This window comes from Sturnira hondurensis, unplaced genomic scaffold (genome assembly GCF_014824575.4).
Source record: "Sturnira hondurensis isolate 20B ecotype Veracruz unplaced genomic scaffold, ASM1482457v3 Scaffold0022977, whole genome shotgun sequence".
In the NCBI taxonomy this organism is placed as follows: domain Eukaryota; kingdom Metazoa; phylum Chordata; class Mammalia; order Chiroptera; family Phyllostomidae; genus Sturnira; species Sturnira hondurensis.
Window position 1 is genome coordinate 420,320 of NW_028095608.1, and position 12,214 is coordinate 432,533.

The 12,214-nt window shown below is 58.3% G+C and overlaps 1 protein-coding gene across 1 annotated transcript in view; it reads left to right on the forward strand.

Moving 5' to 3' along the window:
• SLC35F3 (solute carrier family 35 member F3) overlaps positions 1-12,214 on the forward strand; it is a 76,190-nt gene that overhangs the window by 13,040 nt on the left and 50,936 nt on the right. The window contains exon 2 of the mRNA XM_037037341.1: positions 877-1,192. Within this exon, the coding sequence (XP_036893236.1) occupies positions 877-1,192 (316 nt within the window). The remainder of the gene's footprint in view (positions 1-876; positions 1,193-12,214) is intronic.

A 12,214-nucleotide genomic window follows, 5' to 3' on the forward strand; every position in this document is an offset into this window, starting at 1 on the left:
TGAAGGGCAGCAGCCCAGGCCTTTCACAGCGCCAGCTGCCAGAGGCCATGGTTTTTAAGTGGGACTGAAGGCCACGGACAGGAAGCCAGTCAGAGCAAATGAAGAGATAGGAGGGAAAAGTCAATTTCTACCATACATGCAGAATAAGATGAGAATCTTGGCATCCGTGCCTTTAAGTGACAGACAGGAAACAGCTTCTGTCCCGGGCCCTGGAGCTTTCAGAGGTCAAGGCCTGGGGCTCCCTCAGGTGGGAATCTGGTCCCTGGAGCTGCCCCGGCCCCAGGAGCACGGCAGCTTGGGCAGCCGACGCAGACGGCAGGATGCTGCTTCTGCATCGTGTGTCCCGGGGAAGGGCTTCCCGAGGCTAGAAATGCAGATTCTGGCTCTGGGGTTCCGGGGTTAGGCCTGAGGTCATGCATTTCCAACATGCTGGGGGGGAGCAGATAAGATAAGAAACCCAAAGAACATCTCTTTAAGTTTTTTTTAAAGATATTATTTATTTATTTTTAGAGAGGGGAAAGGAGGGACAGAGACATCAGCCTGTGCTAGCCTCTCACGTGCCCCCTACTGGGGACCTGGCCTGCAACGCAGGCGTGTGCCCTGACTGGGAATCGAACCCACAACTCTTGGTTCACAGGCCAGTGCTCAATCCACTGAGCCACACCAGCCAGGGCTCTTCTATTTAAGTCTTATTTCAGGAGGCTGCTAAAGCCCCTTCCCCATCCTCTCTCCAGGGTGGCTGACATGACCAAGGCCCTGGTCTCTAAGTTTTGTTTCAGGGAGCTACCTCCCACACCCTCCCCAGGGCAGTGGGTGCCCCATTCTGGGAGTGGGGAAGGTGTGGAGTCCACTAACCTGACCACCCTCTCTCCGCAGGGGAGGAGCGCCCCCGGGACGGCCCGGGCCCCACAGAGGCCTCCGCGGGGGCGGAGGCCGGGCGGGCAAGCCGCCGCTGCTGCAGGGGCTCGGGGCCGCGACTCCGAAAGCTGGCCTGGGGCCTGGCGGTGGTGCTGTGCGTGTGTGCCTCCTGGGCCGGCTCCACGCAGCTCGCCAAGCTGACCTTCCGCACGTTCGACGCGCCCTTCACCCTGACCTGGTTCGCCACCACCTGGAACTGTTTGTTCTTCCTGCTGTACTACGCGGGCCACGTGTGCAAGGCTGCGGAGAGGCAGTCGGTGCAGCAGCGGTACAGGTAGGCCTCCCCCGGGTTCCCCGGGCTGCGCTGGTCCCCCAGGGCCCGTGCTCTCCCAGGGCCCGTGCTCCTGGTGCAGGCGCTGGGACAGGCCAAGGGGACAGTGCTGACTAGTCGCGCCGTCCCTGATGTCTTAGTAGGACAGGATCCAGGTTCTCTCTCCCTGCAGAGGGCTGAACAGCTGCTCCTCCGCCCTTGATCCCAGGAGCTCCTTTACATGCAACAGAAGGTGGTGTCTTCCAGAATGGCCTCTGGCAGGTCCCCGGAAAGGGTGGAAGCAGGGAGCTCAGTGGCCCCATCACCCTTCCGGGGCTGGGGATGGGTGGAGCCAGGTGACCCGGCTGCTTCCTGTGCTCGGCTTCCCTCAGGTGTTCTCTGCCAAGACCTAACTTCCCATCTCCCTCCAACCCCAGGGGCCTCCCCTTTGCAGATGTGGCTGCAGGGTCTGAGCTCCTGGCCATGTGGCTGTAAAAACACCATGTCTGGGCTCGGCTGATTTCACTTTCTCACGTGGAGTCCACGGGTTTGGTGTCCCTTTCAAAAGGGGGCCAGAAACTGGGCCCCAGCCCTTCGCCTTCCCAGCCCTCCTCCGGAGTCACGCTGTTGGGGTTGGACCCTGTTTCTCCCTGGGGCCTGTCACTGGGGTTCAGAGTGGCCCAAAGTGGAGGACCCCCCAGGCAACACAGTTTCCTGGGGCCCCCAGCAGATCTACTGAGAAGAAAACAGAGCAGGGAAGAGCGCTGGCCGAGGTGATCAGGCGGGCCCTGGAAACTCACCTCTCGTCAGTCCTAGTGTGGGAAAACGTGCGCAAGTTGAAGGCTCTGCACCCCTGCCCCACTGCCCTCTCCCCACTTTGCCGCACCCCAAACCAAACACGCGCCCTCCGCTGTCACGTGTCCCATCTCCCATCTTCTTCAAACTGAACTGTGCTTTGAACTTGCCCTCCGAAGTCACAGGGTAACTAAGCATGTCCTGGGGCCCAGGAGTGGGAGGTCTGGGGAGGGAGGTCTGGGCTCAGCTCCGAAACTCTCCAAAATCCACCGCCACGTCATGGGCAGCGTGAACGTCTAGGATGTGTGGAAGGAATGGACTGGCTCCTTTTGGGGGCTGGGTTGCAAATCAGAGCTCTGCTTCTTGAGGAGGTGCTGTCAGGCAGCTCGGCTGAGTCACAGGCCAGCCTCACGTGTCCCCTTAGTGCAAAGGACTCAGAGTGACTTCCGGAGACAAGGCATGCAGGAGCCTGGAACTGGACAGGAACCCAGGCCTGGGCAGGCTTGGCATTGACTTAGCCAGAAGCTGCTAAAGAGACGCTCACTGCACCGCCCTGGACAGCAGCCCAGCACAGTCTGAAATGATCTGGTAGAACCTTCCAGAGGGCCCAGATCATCCTAAGGCAAGAGAAAACCAAGGATGTGCTCTTAGTCACAGAGGAAGACAGACAGTCAACGGCACGTTGAACAGTTACGTGGCCCTGAGTGAGTCTGATCTGTAATGGGGAGTGTCGCCCTTCTCCGCCCTGACGAGGCTCACAGACAGCGGGTGTGCCTCTTCTCCAGGGAGATGGGTGGGGTGCCCCCTGCAAACCTGCTGCCTGCCACAGAGCCTTCCCAAAGGATGGTGCCGGTGGCTGTCCCGCACATGTGACCTGAACAGGACCATCGCTCCCCGCAGGTCAAGACAGCCTCAGACCACTGTGCTGGCACAATGCAGAACGAAGAAGCGAAAGGTCCCGAAAGCTGATTAGTGAAACTCAGAAAGGTGTCAGCTCCTGACTTTAGCACATGTGTATGGCCATCCTGTAAAAAGCATCTAGTAGGGGGAGAATCAAGACAGGCTGACGGTGACTTCCGGTGACTTCCGGTCAGCTGCAGAACAGTGGAGGGCGGCTGGGGGTCATCGTCATCCTCGTAACTCAATTAGTGAAGCCAGTTAAGACCTTGCGTGGTTTCTGTGATAGAGCTTAGCTCCGCCTCTTTAAAACCCCCCTGTGGCGGGAAGCCCTGTGAGGCCTGTGTCGGGGCAGAGCTGCAGGTCCACAGCCCTGCTGGGCCTGTCCGCTGAGTCATGCCCCCCTGGAGGGTGAGGGGAGACTGTCTCCCAGAAAAAGGAGAGAGAAGTTCTCACGTCACAGGCTTAGGAAGTCACAGCTCTGTCCGTGACCAAATTGAACATTCTTTAAACCAACAGGAGGATTCCCGGACAGCAAGGAAAATGAAATCACATCTTTCACTTTTGTGCTTTGTCAAAATTAAGGCCGGAGCAGGGAATATCTGGAGTCAGCCAAGGAGATGTGCCCCTGGCTACAAGCGCTCAGGCAGGGAGCTGGGGTGGGGAGTGGGGAGGACAAAGGTAGAGACCTTCCTCCCAGAGAGGGACGCTGGGCAGGCCCACCTGCCTTCCTTGTGGTCATCAGGGAGTGACCAGATGGACGTTTCTTCTCTCCACGCCCTCCCCGCCCCAGCGACTTTGCCAGCGGCAGCTGGAACATCAGCCTGCACAGAGAGCAGAAAGCAGAAAGCAGGTGTGTGCTGCCTAACACACGGCACAGAGCCCCTCACGCCACACCCCCGCAGGCTGCCTAGAGCTCGGTGAAGGGCCGACACCCAATCCCTAGGTCTGTGTGGCTTTAAGATTCTTCCTTAACAAGCGTCCGGGGTGTGGGCGCTGCTGGCCCTCGAGCTGCCTTTTGCTGTGAAGGTCTGGGAGCTGTTGAGTCTCGGCTGCAGGTTTTTAAATGCAGATGTAGGAAGCAGGATTCACCGTACTGGGTAGAAGTGGCAAGTGACTTGCTGGGGACCCTGAGGTTGTTGGAGCCCTGGTCTTCTGCCACATGCGAGGGAGGGGCGTCTGGGCACCTCTGTTGCTTGTGTGTATGTGGGAGGTGAGGGTTGTGCACCGCCTTGCATGAAAGGTTCTTGTGTGATCCGATGCAGCACCACATACGTGCATGCCCCGTAAACCATGAAATGCCGTAAAGGTGGGAGGAGCCACCACCGTGTGTGACCTCCTCTGTGGGGGGCATCAAAGGACACACCCGTGCCTGGGTCATCAGCAGCCCTGCGGTGGGTCTCCAAGGAGCACTGACCCCCACGGTGTCAACATGGGGTCCTGCGCATGGACAGGACCTCCTAGCACCTTTTCGTGTCCAGGCACCGAGATTGGGTGCCATGGTGGAGAATCAGAGTGTGAAAGCCCAGCCCAGCTGTCCTGGGTGGTCAGCCCACTGAGCACTCAAAACATCCTGGAGAAACTCAAGATCCTCCCTTCTCCCGAGGATCGACACCCCACCCCTTCCCTGTCCTGGTGACAGCTGGCCCCCAGGGACGCCCTGAGGAATCACCAGTGCTCAGGACTAGGGAGAGCTCTGGCCACAGGGATGCACGTGGGTGTCATACACACTACAGATGTGACCTAGGGGGGCTCAGCTCCCAGGAGTCTCCTGCACAGCTGGGCCCCCGGTGGGGCGCTTGGAAGGGGCTGTTCAGGGCAGGACAGGTGAAACCGCAGGCAGCCTCTGACCCCAGGGCAGGAAGATAGCTGATCACTTCCGGGGGGCGGCCATGGCTGGCAGGAAGCAGCCCCAGCAGGTCAGAGCACTTGCCCTGTCTGAGGTCTTCCAGAAACTTTTGCCAGTGATGACTCCTTTTCATAAGCAAATGCTGGACCTTCTGCTGCTGTGCAGCTGCCAGAAAAAGTGAGCACATCAGTGGGGACGGGGGTTCTCTGCCTCCTGTACCAGTTTCAGCCTCCCCAACACCAGCCGGTTAGTTCTGCTTCGGAAATACTGAGAAACATCTGAACTGAGAAGTGGGGGGAGTGGTCTTGGTGCCTCCCATCTTAACTTCTGTGTGTGCACGTGTGTGTGCACGCGTGTGCGCAGGCTCATCTTAACTCCTCCCGGGCCCTGTGTGTGCACCTGTGTGTGCATGTGTGCACGTGTGCCTGCACCGACTCACCTGGAACCGCAGGGCCTCCTACAGTTGTACTGTTGGAAGTCTAAGGAGCAGAGTGAGCGAGTCGGTTGCACTCTGCAGGTTTGTTCTTTCTGGAGATGTTATTGGGCCTCTTCTCTGGGCGGGGCACGGGGGACACAATTAGAGGTGGTCCCTGTCCCGAGGAGCACAGCGTAGCAGGGGAGTCAGGGAGGCAAAGGAAGTCAGGGTTGTGCAGGGCTGGGGGAGGGCCCAGGTGTGCAGGGCCGTCAGGGTGCGGAGTTCTTAGGGGAAATGGCCAAGGAGCAGTCCCTTTACAGACAAGCATTCGGTCCTCTGGGTGCTGAGTCCTGAACAAGCAGAGCAGCGTGGACAGAGGTGTGGCTCCCCAGGGGGCTGTGACTCAGGGCAGGGGATGGGGTGAGGGGACAGAGAAGACCGGGCACTTAGACAGGAGTGGCCCCTGTGAGCCTCACGCCTGCAGAGAGGCCTGACTGCTGGCGTGCGAGTCCTGTCGAGGCGCCCGGGTAGAGCAGAGCAGCCATCGGCCATTAGAAACTCCAGGCACTGCCGCTCTGGAGGCCTGAAGAAGAGAGTGGGCTCTAAGGGGAAGGCGGGCAGGCGGGCGGCAGGCTGGCTCCCCAGCTCGGTGCCAGGACAGGGCCCAGCAGGCCTTTGGAGGGAAGGGGGCAGTCAGACTGAGGCTGGAAGGGCCAGGGCGCAGGACTGCACTGGGCCGGGCCTTCGTTCTCCAAGCAGGGGACAGACCTGGGGGGCAGAGGGTTGACAGAGTCGGGGCTGCGTTCAGAGGCAGGACGCAGAGTGTTTTCCACGACGGGTCACAGGGCGTGTTCCCCTTTCTTGACAGCGGCGCACCGGCGCTCAGCGTCTATGCTCCTGCTGTGTCGTCGTTGTCATCGTTGTCATTATTGTTTGTCATTGTTGTCATGGTCATCGTCATTGTTGTCATCATTTTTTGTTGTCATTGTTGTTGTCATTCTCATCGTTGTTGGTTGTTGTCATCATTGTCGTCATCGTCTTTCCCATCATTGCCATTGCCATTGCTGTCGCCATTGTTGTCATTGTTGTTCTCATTGTTGTTGTCACTGTCATTGTCATCATCATCGTCATTGTCGTAGTTGGGGGGGGGCACCTCGTTCCTGAGCAGCAGCGGGAACTCGGGTGGAAACCGTGACACATCACAAAGCCAGTGCGTGGCTCTGAGTTGCAGCCTCTCCATCAGCCACAGCACAGTCTTGTGTCGGTGAAAAGCCTTTTGGTCGCCATTTTCTCACCAAACTCCGGCGTTCTGAAATGAGGTGGAGACCTCCCCGCCACAGGTGTTGGCAGGTGTCTGTCAGGCCTGTGGGGAGGCTGAGGCATGGCCAAGGCAGCCCTAGCCAGCGCCGCTGCTGCCGCACGACCTGGCCTTTCTGACCCTGAGCTCCAGCCCCCTCTGACCTGCTGCTCCAACCACAGCTCCTCACAGGGCGGGGCCCCTTGGCAGGACGCCAGGAGGCAGCAACACTGGGTCCAGGAGGGCGGGTGTGTTCATTTATTCCGCAGAGTCGGCCAGGGTTGTCCAAGGGTTGGGCACTCGCCCAGGGGCTAGGGACACAGCTGTGACCCGCACAGGGGAAAGTCACAGGGGAAAGTCCCTGCTTTTGTGCAGCCACAGAGAAAGAGGAGGCTGGACTGGCACCCTCGGGCCAGTCCTCCCCTCCCCCTGCTACCTATACCCCCCCACTGAAGGTCTGGGGCTGCATGGGTTGGGGATCAGCGCTAAGCAGCCCTGGGAAACTCCAGATGTGGTTACTAGCCCAGGCCAGCGTAGCCTAAGAGAGACCCCATCTCTTGGTGGGTCCCCGCGTCTGGGGACTGGTGGCCCTGGCCCTGAGAAGCTGTCAGTCACTGGAAGTGCCAGTCGGCTTGATGGCTGCACCCCATTCCATGTAGCTGAGATGGTCACGAGAGACAAAAATCAGACCGGCCAGAATGTCCGGCCTCTTCTGATGCTTGTGCAAATCCTGTCCTTGTTCTTTCTGGACCTTTTTCAATAGAATTATCGTAATTACATTTGCCTCCCTGGCTGTTTTCTACTTTAAGTGGAGCAAAACCAAAATGATTTATGTATTTAATGTAACATTTAGGAGTACATTGGGATCCTTTCTTGCATCTAAGTGCCTCGCTTTATGACCCGTTTAATGAGTTACTCTCGATCACACATACATCATTAATTTATAACAAAATAAATTAAAAGCACTGGAAGCTACAGCCCCCTTGCTGCTGGAACACGTCATTAGAACCATTTTGTGGCATCATTTTGCTACGTGTTTCTCTGGAGTCAGGGGAGGATGGAGTTTTTTTCAGAGAAAGGTTTTAAGTGCTCCCAACAGAATGGGGACGGGATGGTTAATATTTTATTATGAATAACTGTTGGGGAGTTGGGTTTTGTAAACGTGTTTTGGTTATCTTTAAGCATCTGGTTTCATGAAGGTTGGGTGAACGCTGGCGTGTTTAAGCCCAGCTCAGAGAGGCGCCTGTTTCTAGGGAAGATGTTTTCTCTCATGTGGGGAATGGAGAGAATGACACAGTGGCCTGAGGGACAGTAGTGCCGTGCATTTTGCAAAGCCCTTTTGGGAGCATGCGAGGCTACACAGGTCTTCCTCAGAGAGGAGGGACAGAGCCATGTTGGGGTCCTGGCCAGGCCTCCAGCTCGTGGGAGTCCGAAGCAAGGCCCTGGTCTCTCTGAGGCCCCAGCCCCTCCCGCCTTGCGTGGGCTTGTAAAGGAGAGTGGACATATCTCCCAGCCTGCCTTCTAAGCTGGGCCAGGCAGCTTCTCTCCAAAGTGGCACGTGTCAGGGCAGATCAGGAGCAGGGCCATTTCCCACCCGCCTCTTCCCTGCTCCAGCAGCTCCAGAAATGGGGTTTCCAGGACCCGAGGAAAAGAGCCTCACCCAGGAGGAGAACCACCCCGGGGTGACGAGCCTCCTGTCTTCCAACCGCACCTCTGCTGTGCCCGCCTCTGAATCGAGGGACCAACCCAGCAGTCGGCCTTATGCTCAGTAACGTGGTCCCCAGGCCACGCGGCCACGCCAGCCCGTGGAGTCAGAGTTCACCTGGAAATCGACATCTCTAAACGTGTGCCCTTGGACAGCCTCGCTACCCAGAGCTTCCGGGTGGCTTCATGTTTATTCTGAATGTAAGGAGAAAGTTAAAAAGTGTATCTGGACAGAAAATGGCAGCCTGTAAACACAAGGACAGGGACCGTGCCTGTCACACTCCCCTGCATGTCCCCGACTCAGTTCCTGGAGTGGCACACTCCAGGTGGGGGCTGGAGGGGGGGAGGGGGAGTAAGATGCTGCTCCCTGGGCAGAGTCAGTGTTGTCATCCTCACTGTCACAGCACAGGCGCCCTCCAAGGGGCCAGCCCTGGAAGAGACCCTCACCCTCACAACGAGCCATTCCGCTGCCATCCAGAACGTCGAACAGATCCGATTCTGAAAGAGCGCTTCAGCCGTAAAGCAGTTTTAGAAAAGAAGTGTTTGGTTGTCAGACATTTGGGGAAACTGACCGGGTCTGAAGTAAGTGGACCCGCTCAGGGGACACCCCTTCTGCTGTCTGGCTGAAGGCGGCCTAAGCACCCAGCTCGGGAAGGCTCAGTGCGGTGTCAGGGTGGCTGGAACATCACCCTCTCCTGACACGGCGGCACCTCGAGGCAGCCCAGGGTGAAAGAATTTGTAGGGTTTCAGCCTCTAAGGGCTTAAAGAGTCTTGCAATCACTTAACCTGCTACGAGATTTGATATTTTACATCTGTTCTGATTGCCTTCGAGGTTTAATAAGCAACCCCAAACTTCATGGCAGGAACACCCCTTTTGTCATGCCCCGGGACTCTGTGGTTCAGGAATTCCCACGGGCCATCAGGGATGGCCTCTCTCTGCTCCATGGAGCCGGCAGCCTCCCCCCGAAGGCTAGGGAGGGGGCGGGTGTTTGCTGATGGGACCACATAACTGCTGGGGGCCACAACCATCGGGGCATCTCCCCTGGTTGTCCACTGTCACCTACTGGCTTGGCAGGGGCCTCTGAGTGTGGCCTGGAGGGCTAGGGGCCCCAGGGTGCATGTCTCAGTTGGTGCATCACCAGTGACACAGAGTCACCAGTGACACAGCCACTCTTCCTGTCCAACCCGCCCGGTTTCCAGGGGGACATAGACACCCCCTCAGTGGGAGGGTGGGAAGACCCCTGGAGGATGGGGCTATGAAGTGGGGAGTGTTGTTTCCACCACCTTGGAAAATGCGATCTGCCACAACCTCTACAACGAACATGGTGAGTCGGGGCGGGTTGGGGGGGCTGTCAGAGAAAAGCGGTGTCCCCAGGCCACGTGCAGTTGCAGGCGCTGGAGGCTGGGGGCCATGAGGCAGGGGTTCCAGCAGCCCTGGAGGACAGTTCTGACAGGGAAGCAGCGGGGCCTCAGGGAACCATCTCTGTGTGGGCCTGGGGCACACGGTCAGAGCCCTGGCTGCCCCGGAAGCCGGTGGGCGTGGGCTGGCTCGCCTTCCAGCCATCTGGACACCAGTGGGGCTGCAGGCCCCAGCTCCTCCTGAGCCCTCCGCGGCTGCGTCTGCTGCGGCCTTTCTCAGAGAAGCAGGGCCTTTATCAGCAGAGCAGAAAATAATGTCAGCCTGGAGGACAATGACAGTGGAGCTGTGCTCTGGAACAGGCAGGTGACAAGGACAGAAGCCCGAGGTGTGGGCTGCCTGGGGAGCTCCCTGGTGCCTTTCTCTGGGCCAGTTTTCCCCTCTAAGTGTGTGGGCTCGTGTGGTGGGAATGATGCCGAAGGGCCGAGGTGCCACAAGCCACGCAGCCACCCCACCCAGCCCAGGCACACCCTCGCACACACCACCCTGCCAGGAGACCCAGCCTCCAAGGACCACGTGGAAGGTGGAAACCGCCCTCTGCAGAGCTAAGGCCCGAAGAGAAGTGACAGGGACAGCAGGACAGCGTGTCACCATGGCTCTGTGGATTGAGCTCTGTGAGAACAGGGGCCTTTCTTAGCTGCCGTGGGTGTTCAAGTCTGGTGTGTGGGTGCATGAGAAGATCAGACGGCGCCGTCTTGGGGGCCAGGGTAGGGTGCCGGAGAGGGACAGACGTGGCAGGCTATGCTGTCTCCCCGGGGCACCAGCCACAGCCGGGTCCCAGACCGGGCAGCAGCTCCCGGAGTAGGAAGTCAAGGTGGAAAAGCAAACGAGGGGCAGGGCCAGCAGCGGCTTCCTGAGCATCCCAGGGCTCCATTCTAGGAACAAAAAAGAGGGAGAGAGAAGTGGAGCCACGGTTTCAGACATGTCGTTCGAGGGGTTGGTTAGCTGGCTGATCGGCGAATTGGCTCGGTTGGTCAGTTGGCTAGTTAATTTTGGGTTTGGGGTGTTTTATAGGGAAATGCTGCATAGAAAAATGATTCAAGAGCTGCTCTGGCTTTGTCCAGAAGGCACCGGTCTGTCCCAATCATGTTTCTCTTCCTCTTGATCAGACTCTAAGGCCTGAAATGTAAGTCCACACCTGCTGGAGGCACCATGGCCCGGCCACCAGATCCTGGTCTTTGCTGCCACTTCGGTGACAGAAGTCATCCCACACCTTCTGCCCTTCCAGAGTCATGGCCCCCACCCCAAGTAGGGGGCAGGGGGAAGACATCACCTGGGTGACCATAGCTGGACTCTCAGGTCCAGGTGAGGAATAGTCTGGGCTCTCTTGATGGAATCAGGTGTTCGAGCTTATAGCAGGAGGCAGGTTTCCAGGCCGCTGCTGCAGGTGAGTCTTAGGGAGCGTGCCCAGAAGCAGGCCATCCCCGGGAGTAAGTCACTATCTCCTAAGTACTTGCAGGAAACTGCTGACGGCCACGGGCACTGTGCACCCCTGGGAGTGGCCGGGCCCAGGCTGTGAGTGGCCGGGTCCAGGCTGGGTGGGTCCCAGTCTCCTCCCCCTTCTGGCTCTGCTTGCTGCTCTCCTAAGAGACCTGGGCTTCCCCTCACACAGGGAGGCCCACCTTCACCACCAGCTCCAAGTGCGAAGACCCACATCCTTCCCCTCGGCTTCCCTCTTCCTCTTTGTGTATTTCTAGCTACTGCCTAGTGTTTCCTCCATCCCACATTGAAGCTTCCTTCCCCCTCATGAGAAAGAGGGACCCCTCATGTCCTTTCCCTTCTCCTGCAGCAGGGTGGCCCTCCACATACATGTGTCATTCCGCTGGGGACCCATCAGACAGGGAAGGTGTCTGCCCGCAGCCTCTTGGGTCTTAGCACATTCTTGTGGTCTCACCTCTTGTGGCGAATTTGGCAGCCATTTCAGTGGGGGGCCTTGGGCCCTCCCCCATCCAAATACCTGCTGAGTGCGTCCTGGCGTGGCATGGAGCTGTCTGCTGAGGGTTGGGACCTCGAGTCTGTGGGGAGGGGACACTGACAACCCTGCCCCCAGCCAGGGCCCCAGCTGGTCAGGTCAGTTTGTGAAATGCCTGCTTTTTGACTGCAGAACCTCCTGGTCTCCAAAGCGTGGATGGGCAGGGAACACAGGGTGTCTCCCAGCGGAGTGAGTCATAGCGCCTGAGTCCCACTGCCTGTAACCCAGGGGCTGGCATCCTCGGAAGCATGTGTTTGAAGATGATAATAATTATTCCAAATAAAAGAGTCCATGGCCCCTAAGCTGAAAGGAGATTGGTCGCGGGGCAGTTGGTGAGGCCGGGGGTAGAACACAGGAGAGCATTTTTGGCAGGGACAGAAGAAGCAGCCAGAGGAGGGTGGGTAGGGCTCGGCCAGTTCCCCATGGAGAGAGCTGGGGTGCACCTTGCTTCACACGGGAGACAGTGCCGGCCAGCTGCAGGGGGACACAGAGGATCCGTGGGCTATTCCAACCTCTGGCCTTGCGGTGCCTCGTTAAGCTAAACTTTGGGCCTCTGATAAGCGGCCGGCCTTCCTCAGGGGCATTTCATTGCTCGGGAGGTAGAGGGAAGAACTAAGAGCGGTGCTACTTGATCGATAAGGAAAACAGCTCGGTGACTGAAGGTTACAGGGACACAGGAGAGTGACGGATTCATCCTGAA